Raw genomic sequence first — 19,758 nt, 5'->3', positions numbered from 1 at the left:
GGACCAGTGCATTTACCAACAAAGAAATTTGAGTGGTCAGGCATGACTTGTTTCTGTTGAACCCACGCTGACTCTCATGTTCTCTGTTTTCTTTTCGGTGCTGTCTGAGACCATCTGCTTATTAAACTGTTTTTGCATTTTGATGAGGATTGATATTACACTCAATGGTCTAAATCTGGGAATCCACATTTTCCTTTTTAATTTCTGGAGATGATTTTGTGACCACAAATCTAAGCTCTTTCTGGACCTTTAAGGTGTGATTCACCTAGATATCTCAACTCATTTAAAGCAACTATGTGTTTGCAGATTGCAGGAGGGCTTTTAGGAAGAGGGGACAGGGCAAGTAATGGTCTGTAGAGACCTGTGACAGTGGAAAGGGTTTGAGATGCCCCAAGCAGGTCAGCAGGAGACCATGGAGGCTGGTGGCACAGGCAGGGGTGAAGACCTTGAATACCAGGCTGGGAGTTAGGACTGTGTCCTGAGATACTGGGAGTCACTGCAGGGCTTCAGGTAGAGAGGTAACATGATCATATTTAGATTTTAGAAAAATCATTCCATGAAGGAAAGATGGATACTTTTGTAGGGGTGAGATTATAGGAAGGGAACCAGTTAGCATACTTTTGCAATAACAATCTAGAGACAAGTGATAAGGGCCTCAGTTAACTCAGCCATTCGGCTTTTAATTCTATGGCTAAGACTCTTTTTTCTACCCCTTTAAAACTTTGAGCTTGCAGTTATGTTAGTACCTTCCTGAACTGCAGTCTTTTGTATCCTCTGACTTTCCCACGCCTGGTTATAATTCAAAGCCCAGCCCAACTCCTATCTCCGCTGTGAAGTCATCACAGAGTGATGCCACCCTCATCCGCCCATCTATCCCTCCATCCATCACTCTATCTGTATATCCGTTCACCCATCTGTCCATCCATCCACCCACCCATCTATCTGTCCATCCCTCTGTCTGTCCATCCATTCATCCATCTGTCTATTCATTCACCCATCTGTCTGTCTGCCCATCCATCCATCTGTCTATCCATTCACCCACACATCTATTATCTGTCTATCCATTCATCCATTCATCCATCCATCCATCCATTCATCAGTCCATCCATCCATCCATCCATCTGGTCATCCATCCACCCGTGTATCCATCCATCCGTCCATCTGTCCATCCATCTATCTATACACCCACCCACCCATCTACCGTCTGTCCATCTGTCTGTCCATCCATTCATCTATCCATCCATCCATCCATCCATCCATCCATCTGGTCATCCATCCACCCGTGTGTCCATCCATCCGTCCATCTGTCCATCCATCTATCTATACACCCACCCACCCATCTACCGTCTGTCCATCTGTCTGTCCATCCATTCATCTATCCATCCATCCATCCATCCATCCATCCATCTGGTCATCCATCCATCCATCTGTCCATCCGTCCATTCCTTTCTTCACTATTTTACTCATTCATGCCTTCATGCCTTCATACATTTAACACATACTGAGGGCCATCTCTGTTCTGGGCACTGTGCTAAATGCTGGTATATAATAAGAATAAGACACATTTCTGCTCTCCAGGAACTCCTAGTCTATGAGGGAAAAGACACTCGTAAATAATAACAAGGCTGAGTAACGAGGGCACTAACTGAGGTCTGACAGTGTGGCAGGAGTAGGGCAGGACCGACTAACCCAGTCTGGGGCATCAGAGCAGGCCTTTCAGTGGAGGCGACATGTGGGTTGAGCCTTGCGGGAGGAGCAGTCACCTTACTGAGAAGAGGAGGGGTCCTCAACTCTTGGCTCTTCCAGTAGAGAGAGCCCAGTTGACGTTGACTCTACACCACTGAGTATCACCCTCTACCAGGGCAGCAGGAAGACCACATTTTAAATTCCTAACATGCACTCATCAAATATTTACTTTTACTCTGTTTTATTTTATTAAGTAGCCACAGTGCTGAGCACAGTGCAGGTTACACAGCTGGCCCCAGCACTTTCTTGTTCAGTCTATGGCTTTTCTCCATTAAGGTCTTTTAAGGGATAACCACACGGGCAGCTCATTCTCCTGACCAAGTCCTGTCCTATCTCTTGGGTGGGAGACATATGCTTCTTACCATCGAAGGCTCAACTTTCTAAGCTTCCTGTGGAGGATTTAGGATGACAGACGATGGAAGGTGTAGAGAACCAGCATATAGCAGCAACTATGAAGTGCCAGGTGTGGTGCTCTGGGTGTTTTACAAATTTTATCTTATCCAATCATCAACATTCCTGCTGGGTCAGTGTTAATCTCCTCATATACAGATGAGGAAACAGATTCACAGTAAGTCGGAGAATCCATCTCCTGGGTCCACACTGTCCAGGCTGTGCCATGGCTGAGGAGAGTGTGCTAAGGTAGAGAGGCCACCAACTTCACACCACCCACATCAGCACCATGACCTCTTAGCACCCACACCTGATCAGCTGTCACATGGGCTAGGTGGGCTGAGGTTAGGTGAGGGACCACCCTACACTCATGAGTACGCATGTAGGCTTTGGGCTCAAATCTGTGACATCTTGGGCAAGTTGCTTTCCCACTCTAAGCCTCAATTTTCTTATCCCTATTACCTTCCTCTTTGGCCTTTGTGAAGATTAAATGAGATTAAACGAGTTATTCATGGAAGGCATGGTTTTCTCGGCGCAAATGTTTTTTCTTATTTTCTTTCTTTCTCTCCCCTTTGTCCTTTCTGTCCTCCTTTTTAGTCTTCCTTCTTTAATTGTGGCTGTTGTTGTTATGTGGCAGGTGGAGACATAGTTTGGAGGTGCCAAGGGGCGCCTCTCACAGGTCATCTGGCCTAGCCTTCTACCAGAGGGGAAATCCCCTGGGTCCCCCATGAATAATTCCTCAGTGATCAGGAGCTGGCTGCTACGTGGGGAATATGCTCAGTTCTTAGGCAGTTTGAATTCTTAGAAACTTCTTCCTCACATGGGGCCAAAATTTGCTTTCACGTAAAACCTCACCCATTGGCCTGATTCTGCCCAGTGGAGTACAGCAGGATCTCTCCTGTTTCCCGATGAGATTTGCACCATCCCTCTTAAAATAGCACTGCCAGGACAGAAGACATTATTCCAGGTGTGGCACAAACAGTGCGGATGGATAGAACTTTCTGAGATCAAGGAAGGGCCACTGCGCCTCAGAGAAGAGCACCAGCCCTCTCTCCCTGCCCCTGCACCCCCTCTTCCTGACAGCATCTGCTAAGGGGTGGGTGACTGAGGCCCTGTGGACAGTGACACGCCCAGGTTCCTTATGTTAGGGCAGGGGTGGATTTGGACTGCTGGTCGCTCTCTTACCTATTTTATGGCTCTGCCCATGAAGGGCACCACCCTCTGTCCCGCAGAGCTGAGTTCAGAGGTGCGTGAGCAAGACTGTGCTTTTGCTATTAAGGGTGCCTTATGACCATGTGTGCGTGTGTGTGTGTGTGTGTGTGTGTGTGAGAGAGAGAGAGACAGAGAGACAGAGAGACAGAGACAGAGAGAGACAGAGAGAGAGAGAGAGAGAGAGAGAGAGTTAGTTTTCTGCCTGATCCAGGAATTCTCCTGGATGGCAGAGTTGGTTTCCATAACGACTTTCTGATATAAACATATTTGATAAAAATAAGTTAACAGTGGAGCTGTGGTGGAGCACAGATTCTCAGAGTGCAGACACACACACACACGCACATGCACACACACACACACACACACAGAGAGAGAGAGAGAGAGAGAGAGAGAGAGAGACCTCCTCAAAGCACAGTGTTTTCTCTCTTTCAACCCTCCCTGTCAGCCTCTCTCCACACGCTTCCACTAACCAACTAGAAAGCTTTGTTTACCATATTCCTGTATGTACTGGCTCCTTTCCTGCCTGCATACCTTGAATTCATGTTCTCTCTCTCTCTCCCTTTCTCCTTAGTTACCTGAAGTATGTATGGGATAATATGATAAATTCATTTCCAATTCGCTGCATTATCCCCTGCATATTTTAATGACTCATTGAATGGAGAATAAAAAGCTATTTCAAATGAACAATTATGCTGCATTAGTCTGAGGGCTGATTATATTTAAACACTGCTCACATGGATAACAGGACACGGCGACCTCAGCATACGAGAGCTAATTTGGCTCTTATCTCCAAATAATTTTACACCGCAAATTACCATGCAAACCTATAGGGCTTTAAAAACATTCATCAAAAGATAGTATTCCACTTTGTAGCAACATTTTATTTAAATTACTTTGAATGGGAGGGAAGGCATCTCTGGCGTGGGACAATGACAGCAGAGAGGGGACCGTGAGTGACAAGGAAGCATTGAGGGGTGCTGGGCGGTGTAAAAAATAGCAGCAGAATGTGTTGGGGAGGAAGGGGCTGCAGCCCTGGACGTGGGAAGCACACGGCAGGCCTGACCACCATGTGCGGCCCAGCCCCATGCCCTGGTCATGGTCTGGGATGACTCCAGGGTGACCCGATCTGGTCCAGGGGTCACAGGGCAATCCCCAGAGGCTGAAGGAGGGGGCCGACCGATCCTTTCTGGGCCCCACCTACTGCCTCCACCAAGGCAAGCCTGGGCCACACCGGGTCCTCCAGGCTGGGCCTGACTCCATGTAGACTCAAAAGGCAAAGAGACTCAAAAGGCAAAGAGGTGAGCTGGGTTGGGCGTGGTCTAAAACTTACACTTTGTAAAATATGAGTTCAGTAGTCTAAGGGTATTTGCTAAATCGTAAGTGCCCGCTATGGTCAGATCTCAAAGTGGGAGTTGTAGGGGAGTCACATTGATTCATTGGTCGAGGTCCTACTACTCTGTCTGGAGCCTTGATCTCACTGAACACTGGGCAATAGATATTATTATCAATGTGCATTTTAATTTTGAAGAAACTGAGGCTCAGATTTTCATCTGGAACCGGCAGAGCCTGGAATCCCCTCTTGTTCACCTGACCCAAAAGTCCAGGCTCTTTCCCCTTCCCTTCAACGTGGCCACGTAATAGTCTGGTTTACAATCAGGGCCACCTCTGCATTGTCCCCACCGGCAAATGCCCTTTATGGTACCTGGATCTGAACCTATCTGCTCTTAGGGAGCACAAGCCATGCCTTTTGGTTGTTTATTACTTAACATGGACTCTCACAGTATGGGGCAAAGCCCAGGCAACTGCAGAAATGTCAGTGGCGAAACCAAAAATACAGGTCTAAAGAAAGAGTTATTAATCCCCTGTCCCTGGTTTGACCTCTTCATCTGAACCTTCATCTGACCTTTTCATCTGGTCCTGATAATGATTGTTTATTCTGTTTATTATCATTGGCTGGGTTCTGGGTTCACATTATATAATTATTTATATACCTATATCTTTAAATTTGCAGAGGATCTGCTGCTGGAACAAGGGTAAACGTGCCATTCCCTATAATGCTCTCCCTAGGGAGGCTTCTCTTCTTTGCATATGTGATTTCCTCTTTCCTTGTCTCACCCCTGAAGAGTAAGGATTTGTGTCAGTTTGACAGACCAGAACCTGCAGACTGGGAAAGGTCAAGCCCCATGCTCAGTAGTGGGACCGATCACTTAAACACAAGTGTCCCAGCACATGCTAGCCATCTAACTACAAAGTGGGGAGCTGTAATCCTTGCCCCATTTATTGGGTTTCCCATTTATCTTACTCACCTAACACACTTAGAGGTTCCTTGGGAAAAAAAAAACCTAATTACAGAAAAATTCAACCCTATAGAAAAGTAGACAGACTAATGACCCCCTTAGAGATTTTTTTAATTCAACCCAGAATCGGTTGCACTTACAGCTGCCAAAGGTTGAGGGCACTGAATGAAAGGGAAACGTGAACTTGCTGGTTCCTTTTCTTTCTTAAAACAATAAAGATATTCAAGGCAAATTTTAGAATCATTGACGGTTTCTAGGAAGATTTTCTTTTTTGGAAGAAAAAAGGTACTCTTGTCTCCTTAATTGTTCTTGGTGTTCTTTGTCACCAATCATGATATTCTTTGTGGAAAGTATTAATATACCATCTTCCTGTGTTCAATATTCCCATTAACAATAAAAAGTCTAATGAAAATATCTGCATGAAAAGCCCTGAGCACTAATTTCGGAGACAAATAGAAGATGAACCTATAAGTGTTTCTTCTGAGATGAATGATGCAAATTAATTGATATCTTAATTAGGCTTCAGCATGAAGATTATTAGTTAGATTGAATCGGAACTGAAGAGCATCTTTAAGGAAAAGCCGAGGACTCGGTGCTGGGGGAGAAAGATGTTATCTCTCAATGCTCTGTTAGAAATCTCTTTTGCTCAGTGAGAGAGTTTCAAAGAGGCAGCCAAGTTCCTGCCTGCCCTAGTTGGGCCAGGTTTGGGGACTGAGGTCTAGTCCTGTTCATGAGCTGATGGGAACTCACAGGTACAGGTAGTTCCACTCCAACCAAGCCCCTGGGGCCCTTGTGATACCACCGCCATGCTGTGTTCTCCTCCCTCTGTCTCACTAGAATAGAAACCCTCTGAGGGCAGAACCTGCCACTCTTTTGTTTGCATTTGTAACCCCAGTGCCAGCGAGGTACCTGCCTTAAAGAAACAATAGTATATATTATACAGCAAACAACTACATAGAGCTTGCTATGCATTCTGGGTATTGTTCTAAGCACTTTACTTAAAATAAGTTGGGTAAGCTTCATAACAATAGTGTGAGGTAGGGACTATTAGAATCTCCACTTTAAAAGGGAGTATATTGGGCCAGCCCGGTGGCGCACTGGAGAGTGCACTGCTTGGGAGCACAGTGGCGCTCCCGCCAAGGGTTCAGATCCCATGTGGAGACCGGTTCCCGCTCACTGGCTGAGCGCAGTGCGGGCGCGACACTGAGGGTTGCGATCCCGTTGCCGGTCCCCGGTACGGACGCGACACCGAGGGTTGCGATCCCATTACCGGTCAGTAAAAAAGACAAAAAGGAAAAAAAAAAAAAAGGGAGTATATTGAGACACAGAGAGGTTGAGTAACTAGCCCAAGATCACACAGCTAATAATGGTGGATCAGGGATTTGGGTCACAGCCGTCTGGCTCCAGAGTCCCTGCTCTTAACCACTGTGCTGTGTTGAATAGTGTTCAACACATACTTGTTAGGTTAAATGAACAAAAAGTTACCATGAATGCCTGGTCCTTACTTCTGAGCATCTCTCTAACTCCTAATTTTTATTAAAGTTGCCCACAGCTCTAGAGCTTCATCCTACTCTACTCTGGGCCCTGCCAGACTCTCTTCTGTGTGGGGTGGGGCGCCTACGGATGTTTCCCGTATCCCTAAGAACTGGCTGCCGTTCTGTTTCAACCTGGATAACCCATCAAAAAATTGTCCCTGTTGAGGGGCTCCCACGGCCATGAACTGGTCCACCATCCAATTAGACCTGGGCCCTACTGTCAGGGTCAGCCTAAGTTCCACCAAGTGTGCTTCGGTGGCCATCGTGAATCACAGGGCCATTCTCATGCTGTGTCTGCAGTGACTTTATGGCATGCTTGCTGTTGAGGCTGCTTGGGTAATGATGACATGTACTTTTATGGAGTTCAAAACACTTACCAGGTGTGTTTTATTGACCAAGATAGCATTCCCTGGGGAGGCTTCCCTGGATTCAACTACTCATAAAGGGTAGCCAGAAACAGAGCCCTGGGAGTGAGCCGGGAGTCATGGGGGAACCATAGGGGTTGTGTTTTCCATCTTACAGAGAGGACACGGCAGCTCCTTGCCACAGCGGAGCTGATGGGAGAGATGGAGTGTGAACCCAGCCTGCACGGACGGCAGGAGGTCCCCGGGGGCTGGATTGAAGACTCCCCCTACCCGCTAGCAGGGAGACTGCATCATTCCACCTCTCCAGGCTTTGCTTTCCTCTCTACAAAACGGGGGGCCTGCCTATTTATCAAAAAGTGACTGAAAGTTTCAAAAGTGCTTTTCACTTAAAAATTGCTTCACCAATGAGTGATGTTAAAAATGACCAAGGCATCCCGACACTGGACTCTGCAGTCCTCCCCAGGCAGCTGACTCCTGGAGGCTTGCCAACCGTGGGTGTCGTGTTCCCTCCAGCCCGACTGAAGTGCCCAGGAATGTGCATGTGAACACGCTCGCTGGTGGATTCGAGTGCACGCGACTGTTGGAGACCCACTTAGAAGCAGCTAACACCAACACAAAGGATGTGCTCCTGGGTTTGAGGAGAGCCCTCTCTTCCTCTGGCTGAGGACCAGAACCTAAGACCTAAGCAGATTTGGTTTTCACTGTCTCCATGGCTGACGGAATTTGGGGGCAGGTGGGCAGGACGATGTAGTCGCAGCTGAGGAGAGCAGCCGCTTCCTGCTGGATGCTCGGATGAGGGAAAGCGGGTAAAACCATGCCTGAAACCCAAGCCTCCTCCAGCCTGAGCAGGCAGGCCGAGGGCCGCACCCGGGCAGGTGGCCCTGGTAAGCTCCTCCGCTCAGCAGCCTTGCCTGACAGCTGCCACCTGCCACCTGCTGTGCTTCTAAGCTGGGCTGCCGAGGCTAACCCCATGTTTGTAGTACGGAACTCATGTGAGAGACCATCTCAAGTGAGTGTTGGGGTGAGGGGACAGGGTGGGGTGGGGGTCTTTCAGGCTTGGAAGAGCGGCAATCTCATGGTCCCAAGGCCCTCAACTCTAGAGTCATTCCATCCATGACTGCTTTTGCACTTGGTCTTGGAATGCCAAGGAGAACCCTCTTCCAGGAAGTCCTGTGTGGGGGTGGACTGTGAGTGTGTCCCTCAGAGGGACGCTCCTCTCTTGAGCGATCCACCCCCTCGTGGCTGCCGGGGAGGCCCAAGTCCAGAAGATGGCCATACTGTAACGGGGCAGATCCAGTATCTTCCACTTCTCTACTCTCTGCTCCTCTCCCTGTCCTGACGGCGCAAACCTCCCCCAGCTCTGCCCCTCTGCATGTTTATGATGTCACCAAAGCTCTTTGGTGGGTCAAGGAGCACTTGGCTGGGCAAGTGTGTAGGAGTGATGGAGGCCAGCTCAGGCCCTGCCCAAAAAGCTGCTGTTGGAGTCTCCCTTGAGGGAACTCCTTGTGGGGCTGTAGTCAGGACTGCCTCTAAGGAGGGCCGTCCACCTGGGCTTCCTGGGAAGGACCCGTGGTCCTGGGCTACAGACTGGTTGTCAGGGCCAGTCCCCACACCTGTGAGAGTCCCTGCCATTGTGGGGCTGTAGTCAGGACTGCCTCTAAGGAGGGCCGTCCACCTGGGCTTCCTGGGAAGGGCCCGTGGTCCTGGGCTACAGACTGGTTGTCAGGGCCAGTCCCCACACCTGTGAGAGTCCCTGCCTTGCTCAGGATAGCCGATAGCTAGTGCAGACCGACACCCCTTCCTCTGCCCACGGCTCTAGCAGCAAACATACAACCCCCTCCTATTTGCGGTATTGTTTATGTTTCCCAAAGTGCTCTCAATATGCTATCTCACTGGATCCTCACGACAACCATGTGAAGCCATTAGTATGGTCCCCACATTACAGATAAACAAGAAATGCCCAGGGGGGTTCCAAGTGGCTTGACAGAGGTCAGGGAGTTGGTACCAGCCGAGGTCCAAACCAGACCAAGACTCTGTCTTTCCAGTTCTAGATCTCACGGGGTTGACGCCTCTGCACACTCTTTGCAAAGGCCATCGCGAGTTTTCTAGGCACAGACTGGTGAATGCTTGAGGCCATCGTGGGCTTCCCCAAAGTGCATTGCCAGGTGCTTGTGATCAAATGATTCAATAATCAAACAAGATGGGGAAGTACATGTGTGTTATACAGTGCATACAAAAATCCTTCAGTGAGGAATGGGATCAATTCAGTTCAACCCAGAGTGTCTAAAACTTATTTGTCAACAGCGCCTTCCCCTGCTCCCCCATAATGCTCACTATCAACCCACCAAATTCGCATTCTTTAGACCTGCCTGGAAAGGGTGAGCCAGGCTCCTTACATAACTATTGTGATGGCAAAGGGACAAAGATGGGGGTGGCCACTGTTTCATGGAAATCACCATGCCTCTTTCCATGGCCCCCATGCCACCAGGAGGGGGAGCTCCAGCAGGACTCCTGTGGCCAGCCTGCCACCTACATCGCGAGTTTTCTAGGCACAGACTGGTGAATGCTTGAGGCCATCGTGGGCTTCCCCAAAGCGCATTGCCAGGTGCTTGTGACCAAATGATTCAATAATCAAACAAGATGGGGAAGTACATGTGTGTTATACAGTGCATATAAAAATCCTTCAGTGAGGAATGGGATCAATTCAGTTCAACCCAGAGTGTCTAAAACTTATTTGTCAACAGCGCCTTCCCCTGCTCCCCCATAATGCTCACTATCAACCCACCAAATTCGCATTCTTTAGACCTGCCTGGAAAGGGTGAGCCAGGCTCCTTACATAACTATTGTGACGGCAAAGGGACAAAGATAGGGGTGGCCACTGTTTCATGGAAATCACCATGCCTCTTTCCATGGCCCCCATGCCACCAGGAGGGGGAGCTCCAGCAGGACTCCTGTGGCCAGCCTGCCACCTACTGCATAGAATCACCCCAGAGCCCCAAGTCCAGTGCAGTGCCAGAGCCGATGGGTACAATTTCAGAATGGAAATGTCAGTCAATTGTTAAATCATTAGAAGCTTGAAATTGGCCATGGTGGGAATATTTGTACCCTGAAAATCAGCAAATGCTAGAAATCACGGCCCCGTCCCCCCCACCTCAAAGCCTTATCCTGAGAGCTGGTTTACCGGTGGACTGCTGCTTATCCTGGAACATTTTTTGAAATTGTTAGAAAACTTAGGAGGGGCTATGACAGCTGAGTGCTGGGGGCAACTGGCACAGAAGTTTTCACTCGTCCTAGTTTCCAGCCCTCCTGAATGAGAGCTGAGAACTGCACAGAACGATAATCTTCCAGCTACAATCCCAAAGGAGTCAGAAAATGCTTCTTGGCCGGCTTACCTTGATATCTGCTACCAGCCAGTGTCTCCAGAATCTTTCGTTGGGTTCTGACCTGCTAGGGGCATCTGGATCCACCATGACCAGCATGTAGGTTGAGTCCTGTAACACACACACCAAAAAGCAATGTAGCATCAAAGCCAGAATTTGGATAGGAAAATACCAAGGGGGAAGACTCTCCTTTTATCTCTATTCCAACAGAGGATGGCTGACCAGCCCCTATTGCTTCCTACTCAGTTCATCCTTGTTCTTGGGACATTCTTCTCATGTCACATGTTTATTCTCAGAGACAGACATGAAGTCTGTGCAGTAGATATTGGGATTCCTGGCTTTCCCTTTCTTAAAAAGAATAAATCCCTAGCACCATGCTAGTTGTTGTGGAGGAAACAGAGAAACCTAAAACAGGGCTTCTGTCCTCAAGCAGCTTTTGGTGTAGTCAGAATAACTTATCTATTGATTCAGCAAATAGATGAGTGTTTACTCTGTCAGGAACTATTCCGATCTCAAGGAACACTAGGATTCATTCATCCCTTCAACGAGCATTTACCGAACACCTGCTATGTGCCAGAAACTGTTCTGGGTGCTGGGAAGCCAACAGAGCACAAGAAAGTGAGATCCGTACTTTCGGGGAGCTTTTATTGCAGGCAAGAGACACAGATAACAAAAGTGAATACATCAGCAAGGAAATGTCAATTGTGATTAGTGCTGTGATGAGAATAAAATAGGGTGGGAAGAGAGGAGCAACAGCTCTGGGCACCCAGCATGGTGCCAGGGACTTCCAGGCGCTTAGGAAACGGATTCTACAAAAGCCCTCAGGTGGGAAAGAGTTAGGCTTTGAGGAACGGAAAGAATTCCACAGAAGGCTGGGGGAGCGGGAGTTTATTCTAAGTGCAACATAGAACCTTCGGAGGGCTTTCGGCACGACAGTGATAGGCTGTGGTTTACATTTTTCGAGGATTGTTTTGGCTACTGGGTGGAGAGTGAATGGTTGTCAGAAGGCAAGAGAGGAAGCCAGGAGGCTGGCTAGGAGACCACTGCAGTCGTGTAGTGAACGATGCTGCTATCTTGGACTAGAACTGTAGCAATGGAGATAGAAACAAATAGATGGACTGGCGCAGTGTTTTTACATAGAAGGAGGGGTGGGGGAAAAAAACTTGAGGATGATTCCTGGGTTTCTGGCTTCAGCAACTGGGCCATTTAATGGCACAGAAGACTTGGAGAGGAGGACGTTTGAGGAGGGATGTTGAGAGTTCTGTTTTAGATGCATTCAGTTTGAAATGTCTCCTAGAAGATAGTCAAGTGTGTGCGTCAGAGTCTGGAGTTCAGGGGAGAGATCGGGACTGGATGTGTACAATTGGGAAGTTATCGACATATGGATGATCTTTACACTCACAGAATAATGAGCTTTTTCGTGGAGAGAGTAGACACAGAGAAGAGAGGTCTCATGACTGAACTCTAGAACACACTAACGCTGAGAAAAGAGGAGAATCTGGGAAAGGAGGCTGTGAAGCCAGGGAGCTGGGGAACCCTGACGAGCAGGTGTCGTGACAGCCAAGGCAGAAAATGCCTCAAGAGGAGACAGTGGTCACCTGTGTTGGATTCTGCTGAAAGGTACAGCAAGGTGAGGACACAGATTGTGGCCATTTGATTTGACAACTTGGAGATTGCTTGACGAGACCAGTTTCAGTGGAGTTGGGGGGACTGATGTTTGATTAGAATAGCTTGAGATGAGATGGGAGATGGTGAATTGAAGATAGCTAATAAAGGAGGAAGTTTTGGGGTGAAGGACAGCTGAAAAATGGAGTGGCTGTTACTCCACTCCAGAGAGGAAGGAGGACTCAAGAGACAAAAAAAAAAAAAAAGAAAGAAAGAAAGAAAGAAAAAGATACGTATGTTATGCTCATAGGCCAGTGGAAATGATCTAGCAGAACGGTACAGATGGCAGAGAGGAGACAGAGGATTGTTGCGAGAGCCAAGACTCTGGGAAGGCAGGAGGGGACAGATCCAGAGCAAAAGTGGAGGGCTGGGTCTTTGGTAGGAGCAGAGGATACGGATTCAGATGCAAGAGAATCGGAAGATGGGGTTGTGAGGAATGCGGAAATTGTATTCTGATTGCTTCTATTTTTAAATGAATTAGAGGCAAGATCCTAAGGGGAAGAGGGACGGTAGGAAGTTTGGGGATAGAGAAGAAGGTGTGAAATAGTCATTTAAGAAAGTGAGAAAGTGAATGTACTCCAGGTATGCAGTAGGGTTACTAGGTAATATTACAATCCACAGTTGTGTGCTTTCAACCATTCAATTGTGGGCACGGAGTAAGTGGTCATTGGGGTTAACTAAGATGGGGACTTAGGCTAGTGAACATGATGAAAGAGAGATGAGTGGGAGAGTAGGACGTGAGGAAGATGAATGGACCCTCCTGACCCTCCTCTTGGTCTAGAGGGAGAGACAGACCGATGCTTAACCACTCTACGATGTTCTAAGTGCTTGAGTAGAGGTGCTGTGGGAATGGGGTGGAGGGAGCCTACATCTCTCTAGTTCAGGAGTCCAGGAAAGCTTCAGACTTGTCCTTTGAGCTTGATTTTGAAGGATGAGCAGGTAAAAGACCAGGAAAAGGATTCTATTGGCAAAGGAAATAGCTTGTGCAAAGGTGTGGGGGTGTTTGGGGAGTGGCTGGAACACAGGGCATCTGGAAGGAGTGGTAGGTGGCAAAGCTGAAAAGGTTGTTGGGACCAGATAATAGAAAGCCTTAGATGTCATAAATCATTTAGAATTTTCTATGCAACAGGACCCACTGATACGGTTTGAACAGATGACTGACATAATTGGATGTGTGCTTTGGGAAGGCACGTGATGAGGGTAGAGTATAAGATCAAAGGCAGAGCAAGAAATTCAAGTAACTGCAATACTCTAAAGAAAGATCACAGGGACTTCAATTCAAATAGTAGTAATAGAGATAGAGAGAAAGGAGAGACATTTCTACTGTAGAAGCAACCTCTACTCAAGCATAAGGTGACTGGATAGGGAAGATGCAGGAGAGTGGGAAGTCCAGGATGACTCTGAGGTTCCACCTTGGGCAGCTAGGGGGGTGGCAGAGCCATGAATGTTAGGAGTAGCACAGGTAGGAGATGGTGAGACAGTTTTGGAGTTGAAACATTCAGGCAGAGACATCCTTTAAATGAAGCTAGGAGGTTGGAGCGCTCTCAAGACTTGGCAAATGGGCAGTGGACACGAGGACAAATGAAATTATCCAGGGAGAACTTGCAGAGCAAGAACAGGAGAAAGACTATGGTGGAGCTCGGGAACACAGAGTGGGAGAGAGAGAGAGGCTGGAGAACGGAGCAAGGAGGAGAGCCAGGAGGACATGGTGTCATGGGTGACAGAGTTCACGGAAGGGATGGAGACGGTGTCAGTGTCACCTCTAGCAGGGGAGATGAGGACCACAAAGAGACCACTGGTTGTGACAATTGGGGATCACTGGCAACTTCTCCAAGATAACTAGTTAGAGCCCAAAATACGGACTGTGGAATTTTAAAATCTAAAAGAAGCAGTCAACCACATATTAGATGCCATAGAAAATTAAATCAGAGAATGTGAAGATAAATTCAGGAAAATCTCCAAGGACTCAAAGAAAAGGAAAAAGAGATAAAAATATGAGGCACAAAGAAGAGACATATCCTAAAGAGTGTGTGTGTGTGTGTGTGTGTGTGTAATCCAGTGGAATCCCAGAGAGAGAGAGAGAGTGTTTAATCCCAGTGGAATCCCAGAATGTGTGTGTGTGTGATCCCAATGGAATCCCAGGGAGTGTGTGTGTGTGTAAGTGTATGTGTAATCCCAATGGAATACCAGAAGGAGAAAACTGTGTATGTGATACATTCAAGAAATGGTTCCAGCTAAAGCAACAAGTAAATAAAAAGAAACAAAGTGTAAATACAGTAAAAGAAAAATAAAACCATCTATTCTCTCCCCTTTCCACTTTTTTTTGCAAATGACATGATTATCTACATGAGAAATCCAAAAAAGAATCAACTGATAATAACTAGACTAATAGTAAAGTAAGCTGTTACAAAATGTACATAAAACCAGTACTTTCCTGCGTACTAATGATAGTCATAAAGCATACTTTAAAAATCCCATTCGTAATTGTAACAAAAAATGTAAAATACCTAAGAATAAACTTGATGAAAAATGCAAGATTATACAAAGAAAACAGAAACATTACATATGTACGTTAGAAAATTTGAATAGATGGAGAGAGACATACTGTGCTTTTAAATTGAAATAATAATTTTGCAAAAATGGCAATAAACCTTTAATTAGTTGATCTAACACAATTCCAAGCAAAATCCTAAATAGGTGTTTTGGGAACTTCACACAGAATTTTTCTAAAGCTCTTAACGAATGCAAAAAATTAATAAGTAAAAGAAAAAAATTAGCCAAAGCAATATTGAAAAGATGAAATAGGGGATAGTATTGATTTTGCAGATTTAAAAATATATATTAATAATTATTATACAATAATTAGAAAAATGTGGTGTTGATTAAGGACTATATAAAAAAAGGAAGCAAAGTAGTAAATCTAGAGAGAAACTCAGGTTTTCAATATATGATAGTTATATTTATGTAGCTATCATATAAATATAGCATATATATTTATTTACAGTGTATTTAATATATGATAGTTATTTAATATATGATTTTTAATATATGACAAATTAATTTCAAATGAGCAGGGCAAGGATAGATTATTTTATAAACGCTATTGGGACAATTGGCTCACTACGTGGAATAAATAAACTTAGGTCTCTAAATTTCTTTCAGACACCAGAAAACTTCCATATTTATATATGAAAATGAAAATCTTTAAAAACTGGCTTAATAACATAATATTTAATTCATATAAGTTAGATCTTTATATACTCATATGGGAAGACATCTATAATATACTAGTACACTATAAGCACTTTACCGAATAGTGTGCATTTTATCATCTCAAATGTGCAGGAAAATTTTATATATCTAACTATATATATATTTATTGATATATGCATAGAAAATGTTTGGAAAAATACATACTAAACTAGCAGTTTAGTATGTATTTTGGCAGTAAATGGCATGAAAAAGATTGATATACTCAACTAGATATAACTTTAAATCTTTTTTTTTTTTTGTCTTTTTCCATGTCCGGCAACGGATCGCAACCCTCAGTGTTGCCCCCGTACCGGACTGGGACCGGCAACGGGATCGCAACCCTCGGTGTTGCTCCCGCGCCTCGCTCAGCCAGTGAGCGGGAACCGGTCTGTATGTGGGATCCGAACCCTCGGCGGGAGTGCCACCGCACTCCCAAGCAGCGCACCATAGCAGTGCGCCACCGGGCCGGCCCAACTTTAAATCTTTTACATGGCAAAACAAAACAAAACAAAATAAAGTTTAAAGGTAATAAACTGAGGGTAAATATTTTCAAGATCTATAAAAAAGGATAAATCAAGAAGAAAAAGACTAATAACCCAATGGAAAAATAGACAAATTACATGCATAGGCAATTAACAAAATAAGAAATACAAATGATTGATAACATATGAACAAATGTTCAATATCATTAGTAATGAAAGATATGCAAAAAATAAAATAAAATCCCATCTTTGTCTATACAATCGACAAATATATTTTTTAATGTTTATCCCCAGAGTTTTTAAGATATATACAAACGGGTACCCTATGTACCCTATGATCTCATTGTCTATTTAAAAGGAATGAGCATACCCCTCCATGGAAAGACTAGAAAAACAGGAAGTTAAATGTTGACTGATGGTCTCTAGTGGGATAATTATGAACTTAATTTTCTTCTCGCTACTTCTCTGTACTTTCCAAAGTCTCTGCAATAAAATACATTGCTTTCACACTTAGAAAAAAAGATTTGTACTTTAAAAAAAAAAGTCACTGTAAGAAGTCCCAGAATGCTCACTCTTCTCCTGTTCAAGCAATAGCCAGAGGAATTCTTCCTTCCCTACCCCTGCCTCTCTTCGTGGCCCCTCCCTGCCCTGGCTTATAGCTCTCCTGTACTGCTGTCTCATTTGTTACTTAGTGACCCAGGAGAGTAGTCTTTGCAGGTGAGTCTGTGTTGCATGGCATTCTTTTAGGTGGTCATATCCTGAGCTTTACCCTAGACCACTTCCTTGCTAAGCAACCCCACAACACACATCTTCAAAGACTCAGTGGGAAAGGGAGAGCTTCTATGGTGATGGTCTTGCAGTCTTGCAGATCTCAGGGAGATGGGTTCAAGCCCTTTTGATGACCTTGATTGCTGATAGAAGCTTCCTAGCAAATATTTGGCTGGTGGGGGTGGGGGTGGATGGGGTTGTTCATCACAGAAACTGGGAAACAGGCTGTTCAAGAGCTTGGCCCTTAGCTAGATTCCTTGAAGTCTGACACAAGCCCCCACCCATTCTCTGCAGGTCCTTGGAGCAGACAGGCTGGGGAAGTGTGGGGAGGAGGAGATCAGCCAGTCTTCTGGCACATGAAATGCATTTCTCACCATAGCGGTCCTTCCTCTAAGCACAGCCAAGAGAGGACATGCTATCAACACTTCCAACAATGGAATCGTCTCCAGAGATTTCTGTACTTGCCACATGTCTTCTTGCCTGGGACAGAGACTGTTCAAATACTTCTCTGGGGGGTATCGTGCAGACCTAGAAAAATGCCGGGCATGTGCCAGGAATGCTAGTATTACTGTGGGCTGACGACGGATCTTCGCTAAGTCCTTCCTCCTTTCTGTCTTTTTCCTAAAAAATGAGGGGGCTGAGCTAAACGATCTGCTTTCCCTGAGGTTCTAACATCCATTCGGTAGATTCTGAGAGGTACAGACATACTGTGAAAGTAAGCCTGCTCATGTGATCCAGAAATCTCACTTCTAGGGATTTGTCCAAAAGAACTGAAATCAGGCTCTCAAAGAGATATCAGCACTCCCACGTTCATTGCGGCATTATTCACAATAGCCAAGACGTGGGAACAGCCTAAAGGTTCATCAGCAGAGGCATGGATAAAGAAAATGTGCTGTATACATACGATGGAATACTATTCAGCCTTAAAAAGGAAGAAAAATCCTGCAATATGTGACAACATGGATGAACCTTGAGGATATTACACTAAGCAAAATACCAGTCAGAGAAGGAGAAACATTGTGTGATTCCATTTATGTGAAGTATCTAAAGTAGTCAAATCCACAGAAGCAGAGAGCGGAATGGTGGTTGCCAGAGGCAGGGGGGAGGGGGAAATGGGAGTTGCTAATCAATAGGTATAAACTTCCATTCATACAAGATAAGTAACTAGAGATCTGCTGCTCAACATCGTGTCCATAGTTAATTATATGGTATTGTACACTTAAAAATCTGTTGAGGGTCGATCTCATGGTAAGTATTCTTACCACAAGAAAGTAAACAAAAAAGAAAGTAATCCTTCTGGAAGAAAGCCAGATGAAATCCAAGTCCTTTCCAAATGCGTGGCACGACCTGAAGCCTGCAGCATGCTCTGTCGGTAAGGCCACGGGGAAATGGGGGCCTCATAACATTGCTTCGAGAATGCACGAAATGCGGCAATGGGCCTTTTGACTCAGCAATACCATTTCTGCGATTTTTTCCCCCTGTAGGTATCTGCACACCTATGAAATGACTTGCATGTAAGGTTATTTATTTAAGCTCTGTCTGTAATAGCAAAAGTGGGAAATAACTCACATGTCCACCAGCTGGGGACTGGTTAATAAACAATGGTGCATACAATGGAGAACTTTAGAGCTGTAAAAAACAACGAAGATCTCTAAGATCTGATACGAAAAGCTCCCAGGATAAATTAAGTGAAAAAACGCAATGTGCAGAACAGCATATCTACTACTTTACTTTAATAAAAGAAAGAGAAAATAAGATATTTCTTCACATTTGCTTATATTTGCATAAACAAACTCTGGAAGGATACTTAAAAAAAATCTAATAGAGGCCGTGGGTGGTGGTAGTGAGATGGGTAGATGGGACAGACGTGGGAAATGGTCTTCTATATGCCTGTTCTGTCGTTTTTTTTTTTTTTTTGGTCTTTTTCCGTGTCCGGCAACGGATCGCAACCCTCAGTGTTGCCCCCGCACTGGACCAGGGACCAGCAACGGCATTGCAACCCTCGGCGTTGCTCCCGCGCCTCGCTCAGCCAGTGAGCGGGAACCGGTCCGTATGTGGGATCCGAACCCTCGGGCAGGAGCGCCGCCGCGCTTCCCAAGCGGCGCACTATCCAGTGCACCACCAGGCCGGCCCTGTCGTTTTGATTTCTGAGCCATGTGAATACATTACCTACTAAAAATAAATTAAAATTATAAAATAAAGTGGGATGTATAGGAATCACATAGTGTTGTCTTGGAGATGTCAGTCTCTAGTCTCTCTCTCACTGATGCTAATAGATAAAGAATGATGGCCTTATCCCTTTGTGGCAAGGAGAGCCCAGGAAATCCTCATTCCATTTTTAAAGGGCCGTTGAGGGAAAGGCAACTGCGGGAATAGAGCCCGGGGCACTGTGGGGCTCGGCGTAAGCGAAGTACAGGAAGCCACGTTAACAGGTCACAGTGCTTTGGGATGATGATGACATAGAAGCAGAATTAGATCTGGACTTGTCCAGGTGAATTGTTTAAAGGTATATTATTTTAAGTACAGCAAAATATGGTAAAGTGTAAGTATAGTATTTTAAAGGGATATTTATGAGGCATAATTTACATCCCACAAACTTCACCCCTTTGAAATGTACATTTCAGGGCCGGCCCGGTGGCGCACTGGAGAGTGCGCCACTTGGGAGC

General features: G+C 45.7%; 1 protein-coding gene across 1 annotated transcript in view; it reads right to left on the bottom strand.

Moving 5' to 3' along the window:
- Positions 1–11,036, bottom strand: part of LOC103602794 (phosphatidylethanolamine-binding protein 4-like) — a gene marked incomplete at its 5' end in the record, with an annotated part of 97,478 nt that extends 86,442 nt beyond the window's left edge. Inside the window, one exon of the mRNA XM_008587230.1 lies at positions 10,938–11,036. Within this exon, the coding sequence (XP_008585452.1) occupies positions 10,938–11,036 (99 nt within the window). The remainder of the gene's footprint in view (positions 1–10,937) is intronic.
- Between the last annotated feature and the right edge of the window lie 8,722 nt (positions 11,037–19,758).

Source organism: Galeopterus variegatus, unplaced genomic scaffold, assembly GCF_000696425.1.
Source record: "Galeopterus variegatus unplaced genomic scaffold, G_variegatus-3.0.2 Scaffold4306, whole genome shotgun sequence".
Classification (NCBI taxonomy): domain Eukaryota; kingdom Metazoa; phylum Chordata; class Mammalia; order Dermoptera; family Cynocephalidae; genus Galeopterus; species Galeopterus variegatus.
Note: the sequence above shows the minus strand (reverse complement) of the source record. Positions and strands in the feature narration are given on the sequence as shown.